Below are 25,312 nucleotides of genomic sequence, written 5' to 3' on the forward strand. Positions count from 1 at the left end.
AAAAACAACTTCACATAACCAGGGTGATCCAAATGTCACCGCCCACCAGGGAAACTGGCAACAATAGTATTCCTGTGAGTCAGTCTTCGCCTTTCTTCCAAGTGGGGGTGTGGGCATAAAGGGCCTAACAGCTAGATCTCCCTCCCACAGGGAGAAGGCTGGGGGAGGCAGGAGAGCCAGGAGGGGGCTGTCACTCAGCAGCTGCTAATTTCTATTCATTAAAACTTTACAAGATGAGCTAAGATGAGGTGACGCTCATGTGTGGGCTTCGGGTAGGAGGGGTGGGGAGAGAGTCAGGCATCTCCAGGTCTGCTGCAGGGTGCGGTGATGTGGGCGCTGCAGCCCTGTAAGCCTTGCACTCTTAGGCTTGAGACGCATGCCAGAGAGGAGGGTGACCCTGCAGGCGGGGGAGAGCTGAGCAAAAGGCCCCTTAACAGCTGATGGCCAGTGATGTACCAACCCACGCCCGGGGGTCAGCTAGAGCCCTTTCCTGGGCCCAGCGTGTCAGGGTCATGGACGGAAGTTCCATACGGGTGCTGCCAGACACACAGAGGAAACATTTCGCCCATGCGCTCTGCCTTGGGTCGTATGGAGTAGTTGAGGGCAAGCTGAATAGACTCCATTCAGATCGTGGCAACATCACTTACCAGCTATGTAACCTTGGCAAATAACTTAACCTCCCTGAACCTCAGCTTCTTGTTCTATAAAATGGGGCTAATCAGACATTTGTTGTGGGGTTAGTGTGAGGATTAAGTGAATAAAATATGGCACGTATCTGGCGGGGGGGTGGGGTGGGGGGTGGTCCCTGGCCCAGGGTTAGGACTTGATAAGTGGGAGCTGTGATGGACATCACCAGCGAGTTCAGCTGGTTGGGCTCAGGGCTCAGAATGACTAATCAGCTCAGCTGGCCCCCGCTCTCTGAGGTAGCCAGGAGGCTCTCCGAGGCCAGGCCTGCCCGCGAGGAATGCAGGAAGGGGCCTGGGTGGTGGCGGGTGGGACGTTAGTTCACACCAAGCGGCACACACCATGCTCTGCACTCCACGCCAGGTGCCACCTACTGCACTAGTCGCTCTCGGGGCGGTACAGGTACCGCATCATCAGGCTGTCCACCTCTTTCTTGCGCTTCTTCTCCTCCTTCCGAGACTGTCGGCGCGCCTGCCCAGCCTCCTTGTCCTCCGCAGCCGGGCCCTTCTTCACGCTCGAGCGGCTGTGGCCTGAGACAGTGGAGCCACTGGATGTCGAGGAGGAGGACTCAGACTCCGTCTCTGTTCTCTTCCTTCTCGATTTGGACTTTTTCTTGCTTTTTCGAGAGCTCCCCTTCTTCCGCCGCCTGTGCTCCGAGGAATCTTCGGAGCTGGAGCTGGAGCTGCTCGTTCTCTTGCTCCGGCTCTTCCGGCTGCTGCGGGACCGAGAGACGTCCGCAGCAGAGGCTGAGCGGCGGATGCTGGTGGCTCGTGCCGGGGGGTCCAGTTGGGCGCTCCGGGTACTTTGGATGCTCTTCCGGTCATCCTCCTCAGAGTCAGGCTCCAGGCTGCTCCGGTGGAACGGGACGGGCTTGTAGCTCAAGACCTCATGGATGGCAGCCTCCAGGTCTGGGTCTAGGTAGGAGTGACGGCTGATGGGGCGGACACTGGAGTCGAGAGACTCATCCGTGGCGGAGGCGGAGATGCGGGGCTGGGGTGGCACCGACAGACTGCGGGCCAGGGATGGGTAGCTATACTGTGAGCGGGCCTCACTCAAGGCCACACTGGCTCCATCGTCCCAATCGTCCAGGCAGCTCCGGCCCAGGGACAGGTGGGAATCGGGGCTCTCCCGGCTGAGGGCTGAGGCCCGGCCCAAGGAAGGGCTGAGGGTCCTTGACAGGCTGTCGAGCCTCGAGGTGCTGCGGCGGGAACCGGGGGAGCCCGACAGCGAGAAGCTCATGGAGGAGCAGGCCCCATCCTCGCCGGAGCCACGCTGTGTGGCCGAGGAGGCCCGGCTGACGGCCGCAGAGATGGCCGAGGCCCGGTCAAAGTCTGAGCCCCACGGCTTCTCCAGCCCCCGGCTAGAGCAGCCCCTGACCCCGGAGAAGACGGAGCCACATTCCTCAGGCTCCTCGGACTTCCTGCCCAGGCCCGGCTCCTCCCTGGGGCCCCCGCGGGCCTTCCGGGGGGGCCTCTCGGGGGAGGCGGGCCGCTCGCTCAGGGTGGTGAAGAGCGAATCCTCATCCCCAGTGCCCCCGATGGAGTCCTTCAGGGTGAGCCGCTTCCGATAGCTCAGGGAGCTCAGCACGGAGGCCGGCCTCTCCTCCACCCCCTTGCCCTCCTTCCCCAGGGTGTTGAGGGCTGCTCTGCTGTGCGGGGGTGAGGCCAGGGAGGAGAGAACCGGGAGTGGATTAGCAGCAGCAGAGAGAGAATGAGAGAGAGAAACAAGCATTAAACATAGAGAATAAAGACACCGGGGGAGGGAGAAGGGAGGAGAACTTGGCAGCAGCCCTGGCAAAGTGGCCGTGAGAGCGTCGGAGGAAATGAAGCAAAATAATTTGCGTCAGTGAAAATAGCTTCATGGAGAATGTCATGTAAATTAGACTATTGTTCTGTTTCATCACTTTTTCCCCTCGCGAACGTTTAGTTCAATTTATTTCATTGTCAACTACCTGGAGCCTGGTGCCGGGCCCTGGTGAACGGCGGTGGGCGGGGGAGGTGGCATTATCTGCGATAACAAAATGTTGTTTGGCCGAGTAAATTAAACCAATTAGAGGGGGCCGCTGGGTGCTTGCGGTGAGGGGCTGGACTTGGGAAGGAGCCTCAGGGGAGCTGGAGAAGGAGAGGGATTACTTTTTCTACCCAGCTCACCCAGTGCTCTCTGGGAGGAGGTGGAAAAGCGAGCCCTGGGGGATCAGGATGGCTCTGAGTTGGGAGGGCGGAGTCAGCAGGGAAGTGGCCACGGGAGGGGTGGGAGCAGAGGACCCTGGCTGGCCCGTAGGTGAGGGATGGGAATTGGAGACCTGGATTTCAGGGGTAGCTAGCTGCCTGTGTGATCAGAAGACTGTGACTGGGCTGGAAAATAGGGGAGCAAGTTCCCCCAGTGGATGGGTGTTGGCAGAAAGCATGGTGGAGGGCGAGTGAAGAGACCAGAAGAAGAAGAGAATGGGCAGAGAAAGACAGAAATGTGTCTGTCGCTGTGACAGGGAAGTCAGGGGAATTGGGGCCTTTTCTGCTGCTATTCCTACTAAGACCTCAGAGGTCCACAGCCAGCCCGGACTGGCCTTGTCCAGGGTGTGGGATCCAGAGTCCCCCTGCACCCCATTTCAGTCTTGATTCCAAGGGCCCAAACCATCAGGTAGTTCGTTCAACATCTGTTGAATGAGTAAGTGGGGATGAAGTTAAACCTACGCCAAACCAAAGCCCTGAAGCCCGGTAGGAAAACATTACCTCGGAAAATTAAGGGTGCCGCAGACCCTGACTAAGAAGAAACCAGGCCTCCTGTGCTCATCCCATGTGCCAGGGGCAGGCCTGGGCCCCTCACGCACATACCAGGCAAGAGAGAGACGCAGGTGGCGTGAGGCCCACCCTCTTTGGGATCAAGGCGCTGCTCATCCATCCCTGGGGCACGAGGTGGCCTTTCCTCCCACCTAAGGCCACACGCTCACCTAGAACTCTTCAAGCTGCCATCATCGGAAGCCGCCTTGGAAGGCCCCTTGTTTTTGGACAACCATGACTTGACCCCGTCGACCCGGTCCTCCAGCTCTGAGTCCACATCTGAGTCCCCCTCGCTGTGGGATGAGGAGCAGAAAGGTAGGCAAGGCTGGGAAGAGGTGATCACCTGGTGGCCCAGGAGGCAGCACCAAAGTGGCAAAGCAAGTTTGTCTCGGGTGGGGGTGGGATGCAGGGCGGCATGCGCATCAGTGAGTCAGAGAGAACAAGAGAAGTTAGGCGGAGGAGCGCACCATCCACAAGGGCCCTGCCCCGCTCAGCAGGCCACATTGTGTGACAGCCACTGAGGAGACCCTGAGGAGCACGGAGGCACCTCCACCCCACTTTCTGTGACAGGCTGCTGTGCAGCCAACCAATCCAGTGAGAACGACGACAGGGAGACCGTCCCTTCATCAATTACAGCTAAATGGCTTTTGGTTAAAAAGAGGAGTCCTGGGCCCTTCAGCTCCTCCCTGGGGCCTATTCTGCTGTTCTTGTCTGCCTGTTCCCAAAAACGTGGCTACAGCTGCTGCCACTTTCCATGCCTTTGCTGCAAGAGCTGGGCTGCTGGTGATGGAACAGAGAATAGAAGGGCTTCGTTATGACTTCAAGTGAGCTTGAATCCGGAGTCTCCTGAGCTGATGCAGTGCCAACTTGGGCACTACAGGCCATATCGCAGACCCATCCCGCGACTCCCCTTGGCCCTTAAGAAACAGAAAGGACAAGGCAGGGACCGCAGCATTTCCCGAGGGGTTCGTAAGAGATTCAAGCTGCACCTGGAGATCCAGTGGGGCCCAGAAATCCCAGACAAGGGCTCTGTCTCTCCCAGTCTCCTCTTCCACCCTCAGGAAGCCTCCAGCTCTTGCTCCCCCAGGGCTTTTTTCTGGCCAAGCTGGCCTGAGCCCTCTCGACTTGCAAGAAAGCCCAAAGGAGTCAAATTCTGATGCTGGAATCGCGGTGACCTCCTCACACAGCAGCAGGGGCTTGGAGATATAGCTTCTGAGTGAGACTGCTTCTAGAATTCTGCAAGATGTCTGCTCACCACGTTCCCTGCTATGGATATGCTAGGATTGCTCCTTGATATAAATTTCCTTTCATCTGTGTCAACAGGAGCAGCCCCATTCCTGATTTATGTTCTTGAATAAATAGCCACACAGGTGTGCACACGTGCGCGCACGTGCGTGCGGGTGTGTATGCACACACACACACACACACACACACACACACACACACACACACACACACACATACACACACGGAAGAAGCCACCAGACTCTGTTCTGGGGATGAGACAGCATGACTCGTGGGGAGGGGAATAAAGAAGCATATTTTATGGGCTTCCGTCAAATACAGAATTATAACAAAGACCAGGCTGGCTGATGCCCCGGTTAAACAGGAGTTTAGCAGACAGCCCCGAAACGGCTAATGCAAGCCCTGTGCCTGTTCGAGCCTGGCAGATTTACTATGGTGCACAGGCCCTGTGGAACGCCAATACCACCTGACTTATACACCCGTGCAAAAAACCTCCTTCTCTAGCTTCAAAGCCTGTAATTTATCACCGCCGTTCATAACCATACTGATTGTCATTAGAAAGGAGGTGCTGTATGCATTGCAAAATCTATGTCTACATGTTAAAAGTGTTTCTGTATAAATCTCCCTTAATACTGTGCTGTTTACTGCTTTCATTAGGGTTATGGCAACAACAACCGTATCTCTAAGTAAATCGAAACATTATTTTTCTGGCTGCCTTAGCACACTCGCTCAATAACTTGGAGCAGGGGCCCAGAGCTGCTGAGGAAAAGACCCCCTCTGCCGTCAGCAGGAACCCGGCTAGGACTGCAGGCCCTGTGTGCCTGCATGAGTGCACGCTGGTGTGTGTGTGCGCGTGTGCAGTGGTTTAGAATATGATCTGAAATGCGCATTTTGTCAGTCCTCGAAGCTCCTCCAGCCCAAGGATGGCAGGGCTGGAACACACAGGGGACAGACAGTCATGGGCCCAGAATACGAATTTGCCTCCTGACATTCAGAGCAGCGAATGGGTTGAGAAGCTGGCCTGCCCGCCCTTGCCTTTCCTTTAGTTTCAATCCTATAGAGGATGTTTGGATTCTTTTCCTTAAATAATCAGGCCCGTAAACAAACTCCAGGGGCAGGCAGGCTCGGGGGGCAGTTGAAATTTTAAATGGTCGGAATTAAACCTCGCGTCAAATACAATTTGTGTCCAGGCTCATGTGCTATTAGTTAACTGGGAGCTGAATCCCGGGGGAACAAACAAACGGAGACAGAACGGCAGGGGATATTAACTGCGTGTGACAACCGGGCTCCAGCGGCCCTCTGTCACTGTTACACACTATTACATTTATCATTAGCTCTCACGGAGTCCTTTGCGCTGCCGCCAGCCCATCCTGGCCAGGGGAGGAGGCCTGCCAGGCAAGAGAGAGTCGGGGAGGAAACCCAAAGCGGCGCTAGAACAACCACCTCCAAAGACCAGCCCTGTCGGACCTGAAGGAGGACCACCCCGATCTGCCTGAGGGCCCGCACATCTGCCCCAGCTGCCCAGCTCCCACCCAGAAAGAAGGAAACGGACAGGGGGTGGATTTACTGGGCTTCCCGCCACCTGACTGACAGCAGCACAAATGCCTGGGGCCTCCTTCTGCCCAAGGTGCCTGCGGAGAGTAAAGTAAACACATCTGGCTGTGTTCCCTTCCCCTGCCTGGATGCTTTCTCCCAACAAGTAACTGTTAGACGCCCCTCACCTTCTACCCTTGTCTGCCAAAAGAAGGTGGCGGACCTTTCAAAATGAAACATACCCACTTCTTTCAGGCAGCTCAGGCTCCAAAGGAGCCCAAGGAAGGGGAGAAATCCAGCCCAAACAGACTTTTCCCCAGAGAAAGAGGCCGGGAAGCGGCTACACTTGGTTTCTGATGGGGCAGAGGCGGAGGCTCACGAAGGCAGGCTGTGGGTACCACCCAATGAGGCTGAGCTCTCCTTTCTTTTTCTTTTTTTTTTTTTGCTGTACGCGGGACTCTCACTGTTGTGGCCTCTCCCACTGCGGAGCACAGGCTCCGGACGCGCAGGCTCAGAGGCCATGGCTCACGGGCCCAGCCGCTCCACAGCATGTGGGATCTTCCCGGACCGGGGCACGAACCCGTGTCCCCTGCATCGGCAGGCAGACTCCCAACCACTGCGCCACCAGGGAAGCGCGTGAGCTCTCCTTTCTGACAGAGCCCCCAACCTGCCGACCAAGGATGTGGGGGCCAGTGAGCCTTCCAGGTGGAGTGCACCCTTGTTGCCTGCGCTCTACAGGGCGCGGCCTGCCCCCTTGCCTCCCTTGGGACAGAGTGAGCCGTGTTAGCATGAGGGACTAGCTCAGAGGAGGAGACGAGGCTGTGTGTCCACATGCGACATGCAGCAGGGCGGGAGCCCAGGGTTAGGGGGAGGTTAGACACCACGCGAGGAGAGGCAGAGAGCGCGTGCGCTCCAGTCCTCACGGTTTATTCTTTCTTTTCTGATACTTTGTCACCATGTCCTGCAAACTGGAAACAGAAAGAAAATGGTGGGCAAGGGGGCCGGAAGAACACAGAAAAGTCAACCAAGGTGGACCCCTCAGCCGAGGACCCCTCCTTCCTCAGCAAGACAAGGCTCTGGCTGGCTGAGACCAGGAGGTGGGACAGTGCTGTCCTCAGAGGGAGGTCCAGGCCGCCTGGGGCTCCACTCCCCTGCCCTAAAGGAGCAGGCTCCCCGGGCCTCCCAGGAGCAGGATGGGGCCTCGGCCTTCAGGTGGGATGGGGGCAAGTCTTGGGGGGTCTGCTCAGGGCAGCCTTGGGAGCTTCTCCAGGGTCTGACCCCACCCCCACTGCCAGTCTGCCTGCCTCGAGACTTCCTCCTCGGCCTAAGACTACAAATCTCTCTGCTAAACCATTCCCTGGGTGGGTCTTATGTGAGGAAAGCTCTGGCACGGTAACAAGACACCAGGGCCCTTAAATCTCTGCTCTCCCCAGAGTGGGGCAGGTGCCATCAGAAATGCAGCTAAACGGGGGAATAACTCATCTTCAACGGGCAGAGCTGGAGAGCCAGGTCCCTGGGAGGCCTGGGGAGAAGGACAGGGAGGAAGTGGCGGGAGGGGGTGGGTCTCACCCGGGCAGCAGCTGTCCAGCCCTCAGCTGCTGCAGGACAGGGTCCATGCTGGGGTCTGGCAATGAGGGGAGGGTGGGCTGGAGGCTCAGTGGTGGGGAGACCCAGACTGCAGCTGTTCTACCTGGTCTGGAGGCAGTCAAGAGGGCCTCCGAGCCGGCCACGGTTGCCATAGAGGCCCCTCACCTGTTGATGAGGTCCTCGTTCTCATCACTCTCCATCTCGTCCTCAATGGCGGCCTGCAGGTCCCCGATGCGCTTGAACGCCAGTTTCAGATCAGCCTGCAGGCTCTGGTTAGCAGCTTCCAGACTCTCCAGATCCATCTCCTAGGAGGGAGAGGGGGCAGTCCAGTCCACAGGAGGGCTAGTCCCTCGCCCAGCTGCCCCAGAAAAGGCCGGCTTCCAGTCTCCCTGGGCCAGGCAGCAGCGACGTGGATGCCGCTGAGAACCTGCAGAGCTTTGTCTGCTCTGCTGTTGCTGGGCTGTTGAGGCCTGGCCTTGCCTGACGGAGACTCCGGTACCACCCTTGGCCCCTGGCCTGCCCTGAGGCTTTGTGGGCTGTGTTCCTGACATGTTCTCTTCCCTCTAATTCTGGTTTAGAATTAAACCATGCTTTCTTTGCAGCCCACCTCCACAAGCCCACGGGTGAGGTGTGTGCTTAGCAGCTTCTCAGAGGGCCGCCAGCCTCAGGCCTCGTGGGTAGGGGGCATTACCAGTTCATGCTTCTTGCGGCTCGCCTCGGCCTCCTTTCTGGCAAGCTCGCCCATCTCCTCCTTGGTGTCCCGGAGCTGCCGCTGTAGCCGCTTGTTCTGCTCCTTCTCCCGGTTCTCGGCCGCCGTGCGCTGATCCCGTTCCTCAGTCAGCTTCTCCATGTTCTCCTTGAGCCGGCCGGCCAGGTTCTGGACAGGGAGGTGGGAAGAGGGACCCATCAGCCAGGCAGAGAGCGGGGTGTGGCAGAGCTCCAGAGTCAGGAGGCCCGGGTCCAGCTCCGGCTGCCCCGCTCGCTGGCTAGGTGGGCAAGCCACGAAAGCCCTCGGAGGCGACTTCCTTTGTCCTTCTGTGAAAAAGGGAGAATAACACCTATTCCCCAGGGGTCTTTTAAGGCCCGCATAAAGTAATGCATGTGAAGGGGCTCTGGAAGATGAAAAGTGCTATTATCATCATTATCACCACCTAGGTCGGAGGAGAGCTCTGGCTAGAGTCTGGGCCTGTCCACACTGATGCCGTGTGTGGGGCCTCCACGGGCAGCAGGGTTTCCCTAAGAGACCCTAAACCCAGAAGCTCCAAAAGCTAGGGCCTGTGCTCAGAAGTAAATGGCTTTACTGAGAATTCTGGATGAGGAGGAGACTCAACAGTCGTCACATGCCAAACGCAAAGCCATTCCTCTAAGCCTGATGAATCTCTCTTTCCCCCGAAACGTGAACACATTTTTCCCTTCTGCGCCATAGGACGCTGAGCAAAAAAAGCCCTGGAGATTGGGGCAGAGCGTGAGGGAAGAACGCTGCTTCTGGTCCTAGTCCTTGGTTCTACCACTGACTGGCCGTGGGGTTGCCACTCTCAGCCCCTAGCCTCTATGTCTCTAAAATAAGGCCGCATCTCTAAGGGCTGTATGTGTTTAACATTCTGTGCATCTAAACCACGGTACTGCCTTTCTGAGCAGAAGGGAAAATGAGAGAGTTGAGGAAAGGGACTGGGGCCCACGAGAAAAGGAGGCAAGTGCAGCAGGTCTGTCCTATTTTACATCCACCAGACCAGTGGCCTCCTCTGCCCCTTGATAGCTTCGGGGCCTTAGGCAACCTACTTAACCCTTCCTGTGTGTAAAACGTGGATCAAAATATTACCAAGGCAGAACGTGGACTATTACTAAGTCTCCTTCACTCTCTCTAGCTCGCCGGAGGACTGTGACCCTGTCCTGGGAGGTCCAGCCATATTTTCTTCGAAGGTCAAGGGTACTAATGCCCTCCGAGGCCCACTGCCAGCTCCACAGTCACCTATTTCCATCCCCACCCTCTCTCCTGCTCCACCGACTCAGGGGTTAACGGGGAGGTGGCAGGGATGTCCCTCAGCACCCACCCAGAACATACTTCTCATGAAGGCCTGTCAGTGCTCAGACAGATGTCTACATGCTTGGGATGGAGGAGGAGAACTTAAAATAGGATGAGAGGGGTGTAAACCCGGAGAGGTCATTCTGCTGGCCTCTTTCTTCCTACCTGCTCTGCTGGAGAGGGAGGGGCCGGAGCACGCTGGCTTCAGGGGAGTGGAACCGAAAGGATTAAATGTGGAGGTTGGAGATTACAGTTGGGAGGAAGGAGGGGTAGAAAGGGAAGATGGAGGTGAACAGAAAAAGGAGAAGGGTCGAAGGGAAGAGGGTGAAGAGTAGAGGGAGAGGACAAATGGGATGGGGAGAAAGGAAGAAATAGGTCAGGGTAAGAAAGGGAATGAGATTGGGGAGAAAATAAACAGAGGGAGAAGAAAAAATGGGGCCAAAATGGAGGAAAATGAAGAGGGAAGGAGAAAAGGCAGAGAATGCAAGCATGGGAAGAACTGAGGAAAAAAGGGAATAAAAAACGGGAGGGAGAGAAAGAGCGAGCGAGCGGAGAGGCGAGAGGACAGACTCCAGCCCTTGCAGAAGTGGCGCCACCCGCTGCATATTTACGACCCTGCCCGAGAGCGAGGGAGGGGACCGGCGGGGGCGGGGGGGGGGGGGGCGGGGGGGGCGGGGGGGGAGTGCACGGTGGAGGAAAACATGAAGACGAAAAGCTAAGCTGTTCTGGTCCCTTGGCAGAAGGCAAGCACAGGGTCAGAATGTAAAGCGGGCCGGCTCCGCGGTGCCCAAGAGAGCAGGCCTGGCGAGCGGGGGAGAAGGCACCCGCCCCCGTCAGCTGGCCCGGCAGCTTGGCAGAGGCCTCCGTGGAGCAGAGTGGCTGCGGGCCTGCCGGGCCCTGCTGAGCATGCGTGGCTCCAGCCGCTGGGGCCGCTCAGCCCTGCCTGCTGAGGACTGGATGGGGAAGTGTGCACCCACCTCCAGCCGCTTCACTTGGGTCCTTTCGAACTCCAGGCGTGTCTCCAGCTCCCGGATCTTAGCTTCCTGCCTGCTCACCAGGGACCTGTCCACCATGGACTGCTCCAGGAACTCCACTTGGCTCTGGAGGGCTTGTAGCTGCGGGGTTGCAGGGGGTGGGGCAGGAAGGGAAGAAAGAACTGAGCCTGGAGAGGGAAGGGGCAGGTTCTCTCTCTCCCTACACCCCAGCAAGATCACCATGGTGACTAGAAGGCTGAGGGAGGGAGGGATGCACAGGGAGGTGGAAGGATGGGGCCCCGAGCCAGGGGCATTCCCCACCCGGCCCTGCGCGGGCACAGATTTTGCCCTTTGGAGAGAAAAGAGAAAGCTAAGGACCAGAGAGGGCATAGAAATGTGAAATGAGGCAGCTGAAGCCGAAATGTCTGCTATGGCAACACGGCTCCAGGCCTAGGCCTCTCCGCTTGCTGACGCTGACTGATGGCAGAGAGAAGCACGTGCTTGCCTGTGAGCTTGGGAGTTGGTCCCCACACACAGTGACCCTGGTACCCTCTCTCTACCAAGGGAGACCCTGGTCCCCACCTTCTCCTGTAGCTCTTGCTTCTCTTTGTTGGCTTCTTCTAGCTGAGCTTGGAGATCGTTCATCTGAGCCAGATCCCGGGAGGCCTGGGAAAGGAGAGGGTGCTGAAGCAGGATCCCCCGTGAGCACCAAATCCATCCCACCCCACCCCTCACTGAGGCCAGGGCACACAGGCACCATGACCCCCCCGAAGAAGAGGCTGTGCCAGGGACCTAGAGGAGGACCAGGGGACGGCGCTTCTGCAGGGTGCGGTGGGGCACTCCTGGGCAGGGTACCTGAGCCACAGCTGCCTTGTGCTTCTTCATCAGCTCATTCATGTCCTCCTGATCCTCCTCCAGCCGGCTCTGCATCTCATTCTTCTCACGCTGAAGGCGGCTCAGCTGCTCCTCCAGCTGGACAGAGGCGAAGACAGATCAGAGAGCATCAGGCCTGGCCTGCCTGATGGCCCTTGGTGGAAAGACTGAACCTCCCTAGGCCGCTTCCAATGGGATGGGGTGATGATAGGGCCAGGTCCACCCGCTGGAGGAGGTTCCAGGACCAATGATGCTCAGGGAGCTGCCTGTCCTGCTGTGGGCCAGGGAGCTGAGGGAAAAGGGCTGTCTCTGCAGCTCAGGCAGACCCTGAGCTAAATGACAGCTGCTTTCTGACAGCTCTTTGGAGGCTAATGAGAAGGCAGAAAAGGTCTGTCCAGAACCAACGACCCATCATCCTAGCACTAGCGTTCAGGCCCTAGCCTGTGCGCACTCTGCCCCCTTCAGGCCCCAAGGAAGGACCCCTCAAATCTGTGAAACTCTCCTGGCATGTTTCTCCTGGGACTGCCTGCTCCCTTGCCATCCAGCGCCCACAGCCAAGTCCACTCCTGGCGGGGGGAGGAGAAGAGACAGCCAACAGCAGCTTCAGGAAATGAATGAATCTATTAGCCTGTAATTCCAAACCAAAATGACTGCGCTGGCTCCTTCTCTGCCCCATCCATCTTGTTACCGGGACGTGGGGAGCTGCGGAAGACTCCGCCAAGAAATTTATTAACTCGGATTTAAATAAAATGGTAATTTTATAACAGCCCTTTTTAACACAATTAAGGAATCTGAATTACTCACCTGAAAACTGCTGAGGAGCATAAATGTCACGGGGATAAATCAAGCCCAGGAGATTGGCATCTCTCAGCAGTCAGGTGGCTGGCTGGGGGGCCAGGGAGCCCAGAGCCAAGCCCAGCCTCCTCCCCTGCCCCGTTCCCTGCCTGAGGAGGTACCGATGGCCGTAGCCCAGCAATGAGCTTTCGGCCGATGGATGGGCCGCGGGAGAGGTGGGGAATTAAAAGCGAGGCATTAAATAAGCGCTCTAATTAGCTGCCGCTTGGGCTTGTCAGTGGGCTGGCCAGGGGCAGGGGAGGGAAACGGAGCCATCCCATCTTCTTATCGGTGCTTCTGCTAATCTCTAGGTACCTGTTTACATCCCTCAGCCACATTTGCTGCCCTTATTTATGGTGTCGGGGCCTGTGGCCAAGCGCCCACAGACAGGTGGTTAAACAGGGAGATGGGCCCTGGCTGGCTCCCTCCTCCACCTCACCCCCTCCCAGGCCTCTGCTCTGAGTGGGGAGAGGCAGAGGAGGGGAGGCCCGCTCTCGCCGCAGAAAGCCCTGGCGTGAAGGGACCGGGCTGGGGAATGAGTCCTGTCTGGGGTAAAAGCAGCCACTGTCACAGCTCCATTCTCCCTCAGCCCCCCGAATCTGGCCCGGCACACCCCGCATCCTCACCGCCGTCTTGGCTTTGGCGATGTCGTCAATCTGCAGGTGCAGGTCTTCGATCTCCACCTCCATTGCTTTGCGCGCTTTCACGGCTGCTGCACAGGTGAACTCTGACTCCTCCAGCTGGACAGAGAGCCACCCCCGCCCCAGGGAGAGACGTCAGCCATTCCCTGGGGGCAGGAGGGCTGAGCAGGAGGCTCGCAGGGGAGAGAGAACCCCGGAGCTCTCTTTCTCCCCTGTTTACTTCAGACCCCAGGGCTGGGATGTGTTGTGTGTGTACCGGCATCTCCTCCCGTGACAGGGGTGGTGGATGCTGAGCCTGTCCACACCATCCGGGGCTTGACAGTCATGCATATAGCATGCGCAGACCCTGGGGAGTCTGGCTTCTCCCCACTTCCCTGTCACCTCCCTTCCCGAGGACTCAAGAACCACTGACAGGGGCAGGAGGGAGAGAGAGAAAGCTGACGACTTCCTGTCTGCAGGTACCTGGTTCTTCAGCTGGGCGATCTCCCTCTTGCTGGGTGCGTTGTTCTTCAGGTGGTCCAGCATGATCTGAGCATCTGCCAGCAGGGCCTTGGTGCGCTTCAGGTCCTTCCGGAGCCGCTTCTCTGACTCAAAGTCTCGCTGGTTCACCTGGGTGGACACCAGAAGCTGGGGCTCTGGGCTCTGCCCCGGGGCCTCCTCCTGTCTTCCCCAAGCCCACTCCTCACCCTACCCTCACTCTCAGAGATGCCTAATGAGCAATGACAGAGGAAGTGCCAGGATTATGCCAGCTGGTGAGAAACCCCAGTGTGCAGTGGATGTGATCACCCATCCCACAGGTGATGACAGCGGGCCCTACGGAACCAGCACCCCTCCTGTTCCCAGCTCTCCCTGCGGCAGCCAGCAGTCTCCACTCACCTGGTCACTGAGCGTGGCCACCTTGTTCTCCAGCTCCCGCTTTTCCCGCAGCACCTTCTGCTTGTCCTCATACTCCTCCTCGAGCTGTACTTCCATTTGCTTTAACTGGGAACAGGGGCCCGTTCGTCCCTTCAGTGTCTGGTGCCAGCCAGCCCCTTCCCTGCTGGATCCTCCCACCCCACGAAAAGAGTGGGGCGGCGCTGAGCATGGATGACCCCAGAGGGGCAGACCCTGAATTCAAAGTTCCTAGGGTTTCAAAGCGGCCTGGGAGGGAGAGGAGGGACGGCAGGCCATGCACAGGGGCCCAGGCCTGTGTGGGAGCCCTTGCTCCAGAGCCCTTGTGCCTGCTTCTTGGCACAGAAAGCAGGGGGCATTAACTCCTCAAGGGCCTGAGCTTCTCTACAGACCCTGAGAACACACATCCCAGCCAATGCCAGGATCCCGAGCAGAGATTCCTGGTCCTGAATAGCAATGGAAAATGGTGTGGCTAAGGTAAAGAAACAGAAAAGCCCTTACTTCAAAGCAGTGATGGGGGAACCGGCATTTATATTAGACAGGTAAGCGCCCATTGCTTTACCTTTTTCTGACACGACTGCCGGGCCTCCTCCACCTCCTCATCCCGACTCTCCATCTCCTTGGAATGGGTCTGCCTCATCCGCTCCATCTCCATCTCGAGCCGCAGCTTGGCCTGGAGGTGGGTGGGAGTAGGGACTGGGTTTCTTTCCCAGTAGCACCCTGACCCCTCCCCACTGCACCCTCATGGGCCGCTCTCCCCAGGCTTGGGAGCAGGGAAGGTCTCCCTTTGCTCCCACCTTGTTTCTATGGCAAGTGGCTTCTCCAGAGAAGCTGAACTCCTTTCCTAGATGTCTGGCACAGGCCCAGAGAAGGCTGCTGGGGGTGGGGGCAGTCCTGCAGCTTTTCCACTTGGCCTCCAGGCTCTAGCTCCCTGAACTGACACGGTAGCTCAGTGGCAGGCTGGATGGGCTCATGGCCTTCCTGCTGCCATGCACTCTGAGCCCCTCACCAGTGGAGGTCAATTAAGATCTGTTCTTGTGGAAAGTACCATGAAAGCTTAATTATCTTCACACTGTGGTTGGCACGGATCAGGTGCTCCCTCAATACTTTGTGAATAAGAGAAGGAATGATCGACTGAATTTGGGATCTTGTCCTCCTCTGGCCCACACCCCGGGGTAGCTGTGGGGACGGCAGCCAAGCCCTCAGCACCTGCTCCAGCATCTGGATGGTCCCCGCCTGCTCATCCAGCTCCTCCTCCTGATCCTTGACCTTGGCCTCCAGGTCTCGGAGCTGTTTCTTGACCTTGGCCAAAGAGGCCTCATCCTTGGACTCTTGGGAAGAAATGTCCTGGAGCTCAGCCTCCAATGACACAACCTTCTGGGTGAATCCCGCAATGTCCATGTCTTTCTCCTGGAGCAAAAGAGAAGATGAGGCTGGCCCTGGGCTGGCCCGAGCCTGTGACGGGGTTGGGGTATGGACGATGGGAAGCCCCACGCACCTCCATCTGCTGCTTCAAGCTGAAAGCCTCGGCGAGGAGCATGTCCTTCTCCCGCTGCAGCTTCTCCCGCTGCAGCTTCTCCCGCTGGGCCTCCTCATGCGCCTGCGAGAGCTCACTGTCAAACCTGCGAGGGAGCGTGGCCATGGCGGCTCCGTCAGATAAGGGAAGAGTCCAGGTCTCCAGCACCCAGAGGCCGCCAGGAAGCGGTACCACAGATGTGGACAGGACCCAAGTCAGGGGGAATCATGCAGCCTGAACTTGGGGCCAGTGGTCAGGTGACATTCAGGGGTTACAGGTCAGGCCACCTAGGCCCTGCTGAGCAACCTGGTCTGGGATGGGGTGGGTAGGGATTTCATCACACAGGTCCAAGGAGCCTTTTCACCAGATGGGGCTCAGAGGGAACCACAGACTGCTTCCAGGGAAGAGGTGGACAGACTCTCCTCTGGCATTAAGTCTCGACCTTTTCCCTTTCAACAGATCAAAGAATGGGAAGAGGGACCAGGGTGAGGGCAGAGCGGGCATCAGAATGGGTAGAAATGGATGTCCTGCCGTGTCTAACTCACTTTCTACAGTTCAGTCTGGCAACTTTACATGGAGCAGCTGGCTGCTCCCCTACCTCTGAGCACTAGGCCCTGGCCAGGCCCACCTGCCCCAGCAGCACCCCTGTCACCCCCAGGACACCCCACACCAGGCTGGAGGCCCCAGTCCCACTGTGCCCGGCTGGCAGCGTGCTTCAACGGGCGCACGGTCCACGGTCGGGGGCCTCTTTCTTCACTTCTCCACTTCCCAGCCTTCCATTTCCTGCCCAGTGACGCTACAGAAGGAGCAAATTGCTGAAATTCCTCTTACCACCTTCACTGCAGAGCTAATCGGCTTCAGGTCAAAAACTGAACAGCTCATCCCCATCCCAACTCCACATCAAAAAAAAAAGAAAGAAAACTCCGGGCAGCTGAAACCTAATAAGGTGCCCAGCGGGGAGTGCAGTGAGACGGTAACTAGGCCGAGCTGGCACTGTCAGGGGGGTGCTTTGAGCGGGGGCGGGGTGTCCCGCTAAGGGTGCCTGCCACTAAGTAAAAGGGAAGGTGGGGGTAAAGATGAGAACTAGGGAAGCAGAGAGTCACAGAGCTGGGAGGGAGAAATATAAGGCCTTCCTACCTCCCCCCACTCTCTGCAAAGCAGCAGCCTGGCAGGCCCGAGTGAGCCCAGGAGGCCAAGGGTAACCCTGGGTCACTGAAAGGACTCAGCCCTGCCGTCCTCACCCCCAGGGGCGTGGGTGTAGGGCTGCCCCTTCACAAAGGCAACTGGTGCCTCTGCTGAGAACCCGACCCCTGCAGCGGGGAACCGGGTGGGGTTCCCACCCCCTGGGGCACCCTGCTGTTCCCAGGGTGTGAGGGTTCCTCCCTGTTACTAATAGAGGCATCCCATTCCCATCCCCAGCCAGGGAAATTAATTTAGATTGGATTTTCTCCTGTGAGGGCTACACCTGCCCCCCTTTGTGTCATTACATTTACCATAATGAGATGGAAGTGGCACGATAGTTTAACGACATTAGTCAGGAGAGCGTGTTTGTGTAGCTAAGGCAAGGGAGAGATGGGGAGCCGGGCGAGGGCAAGAGGCAGGGCCGCCGTGGAGAGGTTCCTGCACGGGCTCTGGCTGACACCCATCCTTCCTGGCCCCAGGCAGGGTGACAGCACATACTGAGGGGAGCATGTCCGAGAGCGAAGCCCTGAGCAGGCCGTCGGTGGGGCTGTGGTCTGCGTGCTCCTTAGGAGTGAGACTCTGACTCACATTCCGGGATGAGTGACCATGCAGGCAAAGCCTCTGGCCAAATTCAGGCTCCCTCTTCTCTCCTCCCCGGAGGGAGGCAGGGAGCCCTGTCTTGGGCTGCTCTAGGAAGTCCTCTGCGTCCAGGGCAGGGGGCCCACCCACCTCCTCTGCTTCTTCTCCAGCTCGTGGCTGCGGACCTGCTGGCCCTCCAGGTGCAGCTTGGTGTCCTGCAGCTCGGCCGCCAGCCGCTGGCACTTCTTCTTGAGCTGCTGCAGGGCCCGCTGGCTCTCATCACTATCTGCCTGCAGGTCTCCAAGCTAGGGGGCAAGATGGGGTGCAGGCTCAGCAGCCATTGAGAGGCCCAGAAGTACTGGTCAAAGAGGTGAGGAGAAGGGAGTGGGTGAATGAGGGGGAGACGTGGGGATGGGGGAGGAAGTCAGGGTCGTCCAGGGAACCTAAGACACTCTTAACAACAGCTTGCCTTTGGTTGTCCCCCGAACCGAGAGGCGAACATGTCAACCAACCCTTCCCCGTTGCTCCCAGGGCCTGCCTGGCTCCGGCCACTCCCTGGGCCAACACGTGGCGCCAAGCCCCTCCCAGCTTCTCCCAGCTCCTCCTAGGCACAGACCTCCGCTTCTTCCGCCAGACTCACCCGCCTCTCCAGCTGCCTTTTGCTCTGCTGCTCCACCTCCAGCTTGTCCTCAAACTCCTGCTCGAGCCGCTTCTTGGTGAAGTCCACCTCCCGCACCGCTCGCTCATACTTCAGGCGCCACTCGCCACCTGTGGGGTGGGGGCAGACAAGGGAGGACCGAGCTGCTGAGAGTCCCTGAGAAGGGGCCGAGGGGACGAAGGATGGGGCAGGAAGGATGGAGTCAGCTGGAGGGACTCAGAAAGGTCCCTGGAATGGTGGCTTCCTCCCAAGGCAGAAGGAGCCACTAGCTGGGAGAAGCCTAGAGAGGGTGATGTGGCCACGTGTGCTGTCTTCTCCCCAGGGACCGGCAGACCGTGGTCCTCAGACATCATCATTATCATGGCTGTTACCGCCCTCCACGATAATCGCCTGCACTTACTGGCACCTCTACTTTCTCATCAGTTTATTTCACGTAGCCTTAAAACAGCCCTACAGACAGGAGACAAGGGGTGTGGTTTCCTAGGGGTGGGCATCGGAGCTTGCCACTCAGGCCACTTCCAAGTCCTCCAGCCTCCGACCCACCTGTGTCATCATCATCCACTTCCCCGTTGATCTCAGCTGCCCGGATGAGACGGGCCTCCATCACTTCCATTTCCATCACCTCCATTTTCTTCTTCAGTGCATCATACTGGGTCTGCAGAAGAGGAGGCTATGAGGTATGCCGATCCCCCCCTCGCGCAGTACCACCCGCGCCCCTGAACCACCGAGACCACAGTCCTAAGCTTACCCGGGGCAGACAGGGGTGCTGGGCTGGTGGCAGAGGTGCCACCTATCATTGGGGGAGCAGTGGGCACTAGAGTGCGGCAGCCGCTAGCACGGTCCTGCCCTCACCTGCAGCTCCTTCATCTCCTTCTCAGCCCGGAGCCTCTCAGCGGTCTCCGCGTCCAGCAGCTGGGAGGCGGACTCTCCCGTGTTACGTTCATCCGTCAGCTCCGATGTCAGCTCTGAGATCTGTGGTTGGGGGAGGGAGTCGCCACCAGTTGAACTGCCTGCCTCACTCAGCTGGAACAGCAGTGGGGGGCCTCCTGGGCTGGGCGCCCTGCGGAGGTGGGCCGGTCAGTCTGGTGCTGGGAGGCACTCACCCGGGTCTCCAGCCGGTCACTGCTGAGACGCAGCTCGTTCCGCTCCTTCTCCACCTTCTCAAGCTTGCTCCTCAGCTGCTGGATCTCTTCCTAGGGTGCAGTAAGGCGGGCAAAGTGAGCCAGAGGCCCTGGGAGAGGTTGGGGCCCAGGAGCTGCACCCTTGGGGTGAATGAAGCTGGTGAAGCTTGGGCCGGGACACGAGGGCACTGGAAGCCACTGCCTCCCTGGGGCTCCATCCCTAGACCCTTCCCCGTATGCTGAGGATGCTTGAGGTCTTATCCTAAGAGGATACCTAGGGGCTCAGCCAGCACCCCAGAGGGACGCCTTCTGTTTGCTGGGCATAGTTCAAGGATACCAGCTCTCTGGACTAAACAAAAGAGCACTTGGGAGCCCAAGACAAGCTGGCAAAACTCTTGCCCACGTGGATCAACTACAGCCCTTCCCTCCCAGCAGCGTGGCCTTCCCAGGCTGTTACGTACGTCTTTGTTCCGGATCTGCTCCTCCGACAGCTGCACCTCAATGAGGGGTCGCACCGTGGTGAAGAGCTTCCACCAGGGCCAGTCCTTCACCCCTTTGTTCTTCTTGATGTTCTTCTGCACACAGCGAATGGCCAGGTCTTGGATCTAAGTTGGGGTGGGGCGTGGCACACAGCAGGCTCTCAGTCCTGAGCCCACCAGGACCCTCCCCACCACCAGCTCAGCTGTTGGGCTGCTCCTCTGGCCAACTGACCCCGAGTCAAACACTCCCTAAGCCACCCCTTGCCCCCAGCCTCCCTCCGTTCCTTAGAGAGTGGGAGGCAGACAGCCCGGCCCTGGGAGCACCGCACTGGGCGCTAACCGCTCCGCCCTCATTAGGAATAACTTCGTCTGCTTTATTTGCTGCCTGATTATTTCCAGCACCCTGACCAAGATGTGCTCTAAAACCTAATCTTGCTGAAACACAAGAGTCGGAGGTACTGGCTGTTTTATGGACCTGCTAATAAGAAAAGGAGACGCTGACGCAGCTCCTTAACCCTCACGGAGCAGCCTACGATCCGGAGCCCACCTTTGCCCGGGCCCTGCTCCCCACCACCCTAGCCCTCGGACCAGGCCACACAGCCCCATCGCTGGGTACACGAGCACTGTCGCTGGCACCAGGGAGCTGCCCATCCCCTGCCCTGGCCCAGGGCACGCTGCCCCGGGACGTCCAGCCTCTTCTCCCCCAGATAGCGATAACTCACAGCCCCACGACCAGCCTCCTGCCCGCACGTTCCCTCGAGTGTCCCTCCCCCACCTCCAGGAGCTCAGCTCTGCCCATCTAGGCTGAGGAGTGGGACGGGGATGGCCCTGCAGCAGCACCTTTTTCTTCTTGAAGTGCTGACGGGCCAGGTAGCCCCTGCAGGCTGCCTGGAACAGGGTCAGGTTCCTGCTGGTCTGTTCATCCCGCTGTTCCTCCAGCCGTGCCAGTGTGCCTGCCCGGAAGAACACCTGTGGAGACGCGGGCCAGGTGAAGGTGGGAGCCTGGGCTGGGGGCAACCCGGTGGAGGAACGAGCAGCGGGCACAGAAAGCCAGCAGGCCCAGAACGTGGCCCTTGGCCTGGGAAGAGCCTGAAAACCCCGGGGTCTACGAGGAGGGAGGAAGAAAGAGGCTGAGGGAGGAGGGCCAGGCTGGGGGCTGGGGAGGCTTTGGAAGGGGAGGAGCAAGGTGGGAAAGAGATGAAAGGAGAGGGAGGCCGGAGGGAAGGTATCTGGGACAAGAAGGACGTGAAGCGGCGGCCGGTCATACGGGGAGACGCCCCTCAGCAACACCTATGGTGGCTTCTTTCCCCAGGGCTGCCAGCAGCACTGCCCACGCCCCTGTACCCACGGCCACTGCAGGCCCGCCACGGGCTCCAGCCGCCTCTGGCCTCCAGCTGCCTGCGATCAGGTGGATGGTGGTGTATGTGTTTAAGAAGGAAAAGGCCCAGGATGCAGTGTGCAGAGAAGGGGGAGGCCGGGGAGGGGGCCCCTCCTCTGCATCCTCCCAGCTCCGTTTCATGTCGGACTGTCTCCTCTTTCATGTGCCAACACCCTGCCCCCACACCCAGGTTTCATCTCGTGAAAGAGCCAGTGGGGTGGGTGAGGGTTGGCCCAGGCGAGGGACCTGTCACACGGGTTTGGGGGCTGGAGGGCAGGCGTGAGAGGAACCAGCTGGATGTCCCCACACCCAGCCTTTCCTCTCACTCTTTGGTGACCTGAGCTGGGACTGGGTAAAATGTTCTGTGCTAAGAGAAAAAGAAGAGGGGGAATCGTCAGGTGAAAAAAAGACTAGTATCCTTGCAGAGGGCAAAGGCCATCTAGGTATACACCACCTCCACCTTGCCCAGAAGACAGAAAATTCCCTTTTGTGGGGCAAAGATAAGATGTGAACTCCATAGGAAACATTCAGAACCAATAGGCACGGTGTCCCCAGGCCTCCCTCCGGGGAAGAAGTGGGGAGAGAGCCCGCACTTTCTGCTGAGAAAGCTCCGCCTCTGGCAGGAACCTAGTCCCCCGAGGCTGGCCTGGGAGAAAGCCAGCTCAGGCCTCTGCAACACGCGGGGCTGAGCGCCTGGGATCTCCCGTGGGTCTCGAGCCCTACCTGAGCCTCCGTTTCCCACGATGCGTGAGCCTGAGATTCCACAGGGGGTGTGAGAGACCCAAGTCCCCCGAGAGGGTGGGCCAACATGCTAGTGGTCAGTCCGACTAGGCAGACGTGAGGTGTCAGGGAGGGGGATGGAGAAAGGCCCAGAAATACACTGAGAAGCGAAAGGATGGTCTGGAGTCTAGAGCAGTGAGCCTCAAACCTATCTTAACCTCTGTACATTTGTGGGGTTGAGTCTTTTTGAGTATCAGGTGACCTCTCAGGGCCGTCTCTCCCCGCGAAACACACCTATCCATGCACGTTTTACAAACATCAGGAAGCTCTCAGACACCCAAGCTTCCCTGCCTGAACCCTCAGGGTCCTGTGGGCTCAGGTTGAGACCCCCTTTCCTCTGAAGCAACGGGACACACACACAGGGAATCCTCACTCACCAGCCAGTACTAACCACAGCCCAGAAGTCCTGAAACTTCTCTCCCAAACCAGATGTCAGCAAACATCTGACTTTGCCCCTAATTCTGCTCTGAGCGTGAGTGGGCCCTGGGGTTCTCCTGTTTCAGCCAGGCACCTGGGATGATGCAGAGAGTCGGAGAGGGCAGCTGGGAAGAGGACCGGTCTGTGCAGGCCTTCTTCTACCCAAGACATACCTTGGAGGAGGTGCCAGCCCCAGGGCCAGCCAGCAGCGGCTCAGCCTGCCAGAGTTGACAGGAGCCCACCCAGGGAGAGAGCAAGAGGCTGCAGTGAAAAATCTGACTGCAGGCCTCCCAGGGAGGAAGCTCAGCTGGCCGCTCCTGAGCTTAGAGACAGGTGGGGAGGAGGCGAGCAAGAAGGTGAGCCAGACAACGGCAGAGACCAAAACCAGAAAGATGACACGGAAAGAGGCTGGGACCACAGAAGGCACAGAGGACAAGGAAAGAAGCAGAAAATAACAGATCTGAAACCACGGAACAGAGACCAGCAGGGACAGCCACGGCCCAAAGGAAAAGCATACACCAGGGACAGCACAGACGAAGACAGGGGCAGGAATAGAGACCAGCAGGGACAGCCACGGCCCAAAGGAAAAGCATACACCAGGGACAGCACAGACGAAGACAGGGGCAGGGGACAGGAAACGGATCCCCAGTGAGCGAGGGGGCAGAGGAACCAAAACTATGACTCAGAAGGCAAAGCAGGGAGAACAGAGCTGACAAGCAGTACGCAAGGCTTTTTTGCGAGCACCCACTTCCACCTCATACTCCCACGCGTTCCTTCCCTCTCTGCTGACAGATAGACAGTCCAGAACCCTCCCGGTGGCTCCCAACTGCTCTCCGTCCCACCTTGGCCCTTAAAGCACAAACGTGGATGCCACCTGTCAAGCCTCCCAGTCTCGGGAGAGAGGGGTGTCCAGGCTCCCTGCCCCGCGGGAGGGACGCTCGGCTGGCCCTCTGGTATGGAGCGACGCGGCAGACTGGCACCTGGGGTGTGCCTGCCTTTTATGCACGACGTTCCATTCAGGTGAGGAATTCGGCCTGTTGGACGGGTGGTGGCGGCACAGCCTCACCAAGCCCTGCTTGCTCTCTGGGACCCTGGCAGCCCCAGACGACTCACCCAAGGAGGCTCTGCCTTCCCGCCTCTCCCAGCTCTCCCTTCCGTCTTCCCCATTCCCCACACCAGGACTCAGGCCAATTCTGGGCCACCTTCTGACCCACTCCCTCCTGACATCACAGAGGTGTTCCGCGCACTGAACAAGACAGTTATTCAGAGGGAGGGAGAGTCAAGTTTGCTGCAGCTGGAGTATTCTACTTCCTGGCCCCCAGCCCTGAAGGGGGCAGCTTGAGAGGAAGGGCAGCCCCAGAGTGGCTGGGGGGGAAGGGGGCTGGCGGGGGCAAGACCCAGCAGGGGCCCCAGGAGACTCCTGAAGTTGCACTGAGCAGGGAGAGCAGGAGGGGAGGGGCAGCCACGTGGACAAGTGTGACCAGAGAGTGAGAGCGACTGCCTTCCTGTAGGGACAACTCACCCGGCTCAGGCCCATGCAGCAGCTGCTCTGCTCCAGGTCCAAGGACTCCAGCAGCTCCTCCACCGCCTACAGAGAGATGCCTCTGTCAGGGAGCCCACCCGGGGACTCCCCACCTCCACGCAGGGCTTCTCCCAGTCCCTCAGCCCTTCCCGTCCTCCGTTCAGTCCGCTCTTTATTCAGCGAGCACGTTCGGTGGCTTCTGCAGCGTCAGGCCCCTTGCTGGATTCCGGGGATATAAAGATGACTGCGAGAGGAACACGCTATCTTGTTGGGGAGCGAGACAAGAAAATTGGTGAAGTACACAGAGGAGGAGGCATCTAAGCCAGACAAGGGAGCTGTGGAAGGCACTCGGAGGAGGTGTTGCTTGTGCCGTCTTTAGATACAAGTAAGAATTAGCCAAAGTAGGGGTGAGGGCATTTCAGGCAGAGGTACTAGCATGCGCAAAGGCCTGAAAGCATAAGGCAGCAGGGAGCGCCGAGGAAACTCCAAGTAGTTCAGCATAACTGGAGGGTGGGGCGGGCAGGGGCCAAAGGACGTGAGCCTGTGTGCTCCGAGAGCCCCTGGAGGGTTCTCTCGGGGAGGGGCACGGTCAGATTTGCTCTTGATAGAAATCCCACCGGCACATGAGTGGAGGATGCAAGGACCCCTTAGGCAGGAATCCATAGGAGAGAAGGCTAGAGCCTGACCCAAAGGGAGGAGAGGAGAGGGAAATGCGAGAGACCTTAAGGAGATGAAGCCTTGCCCGATGTGGGGGGGTGGTTAGACGAGAGGGAGGAAGCTAGGGACACATGGAGGTTTCTGACTTGTGTAGTAATTAGTTACTGGTGCCATTCTCCAAGGTAGGCAATACAAGAGAAAGAGTAGGTTTGGGAGGAGATATAATCAGTTTGGTGTGAGCGTGCAGAGTTTGAGGTACTATAAGGGCGTACAGGTAGAGCAGCCCAGAAAGCAGCTAGATAGAAATGCACGTCTGGTGTGGGAGGGAGGCCTGGGCTAGAGGCATTGATCTGGGAGTCATCAATATATATGCGGTAATTGAAGTGATGGGCATGAATGAGGTCGCCCAGGAAGAGGGTGTAGAATAGAAAACAGATAACGGCCAAGGAGGGAGTCTTAGAGAAGAGAGAGACCTTTACTTCAGGGGGGTGTGAAAGACGGGAAGCTTAGAGGGACCGAGAAAGAAAGAACAGAGAGACAAGGGGAAAACCAGGAGTGGCATCAAAGAAGCTGAGCAGAGAATGTTTCAAAAAGAACAGAGCTGTCAACAGTCACATGTTGGCAAGAAGCACAGAAAAGTGCCCATTAGCTCTGGTAACATGGAGGGCTTGGGAGGACAAGACCGGTCCCAGGTGTCAGGGGTGGCAACCAGGCAGCTACCGGTGGAGGAATGAATGGCAGTGGAGCAAGGGCAGCAAGAGGAGACTAAGTGTCGATGGTGCAGGGCACGAGGGAGGGCTGATGGAAGGCTCCTTTCTGAACGTAACGTCTGTGGAACGTTTCTCCACTGAGAGAAGAGCCGGCAGAGGAGAGGCCGGAGGAACAGGAGAGAGAGAAGATGTACCGCTGATGGAGCAGGTCTCCAGAGAGGCCAAAGGGAATTGGTTCCAAAGCACGGGAA

General features: G+C 58.4%; 1 protein-coding gene across 4 annotated transcripts in view; it reads right to left on the bottom strand.

The window, feature by feature from the left end:
• The window catches only part of MYO18A (myosin XVIIIA), a 95,334-nt gene that overhangs the window by 4,893 nt on the left and 65,129 nt on the right, over window positions 1-25,312 (bottom strand). For 2 of the 4 annotated variants that reach the window (XM_082860875.1, XM_082860876.1), the window contains exons 20-40: window positions 23,695-23,760; window positions 20,438-20,566; window positions 19,580-19,723; window positions 19,101-19,190; window positions 18,850-18,969; window positions 18,541-18,652; window positions 17,980-18,107; window positions 17,490-17,644; window positions 15,561-15,684; window positions 15,272-15,472; window positions 14,625-14,735; window positions 14,048-14,152; window positions 13,634-13,780; window positions 13,157-13,270; window positions 11,679-11,795; window positions 11,406-11,489; window positions 10,827-10,964; window positions 8,518-8,703; window positions 7,992-8,131; window positions 7,163-7,207; window positions 3,632-3,754 (exon numbers count right to left, since the gene is read on the bottom strand). In XM_082860875.1, the coding sequence (XP_082717001.1) occupies window positions 3,632-3,754; window positions 7,163-7,207; window positions 7,992-8,131; window positions 8,518-8,703; window positions 10,827-10,964; window positions 11,406-11,489; window positions 11,679-11,795; window positions 13,157-13,270; window positions 13,634-13,780; window positions 14,048-14,152; window positions 14,625-14,735; window positions 15,272-15,472; window positions 15,561-15,684; window positions 17,490-17,644; window positions 17,980-18,107; window positions 18,541-18,652; window positions 18,850-18,969; window positions 19,101-19,190; window positions 19,580-19,723; window positions 20,438-20,566; window positions 23,695-23,760 (2,579 nt within the window). The remainder of the gene's footprint in view (window positions 1-3,631; window positions 3,755-7,162; window positions 7,208-7,991; window positions 8,132-8,517; window positions 8,704-10,826; window positions 10,965-11,405; window positions 11,490-11,678; window positions 11,796-13,156; window positions 13,271-13,633; window positions 13,781-14,047; window positions 14,153-14,624; window positions 14,736-15,271; window positions 15,473-15,560; window positions 15,685-17,489; window positions 17,645-17,979; window positions 18,108-18,540; window positions 18,653-18,849; window positions 18,970-19,100; window positions 19,191-19,579; window positions 19,724-20,437; window positions 20,567-23,694; window positions 23,761-25,312) is intronic. The other 2 variants (XM_082860877.1, XM_082860878.1) reach the window with 2 other exon arrangements.

This window comes from Leucopleurus acutus (genome assembly GCF_964270905.1).
Source record: "Leucopleurus acutus genome assembly, chromosome: 19".
Lineage (NCBI taxonomy): Eukaryota > Metazoa > Chordata > Mammalia > Artiodactyla > Delphinidae > Leucopleurus > Leucopleurus acutus.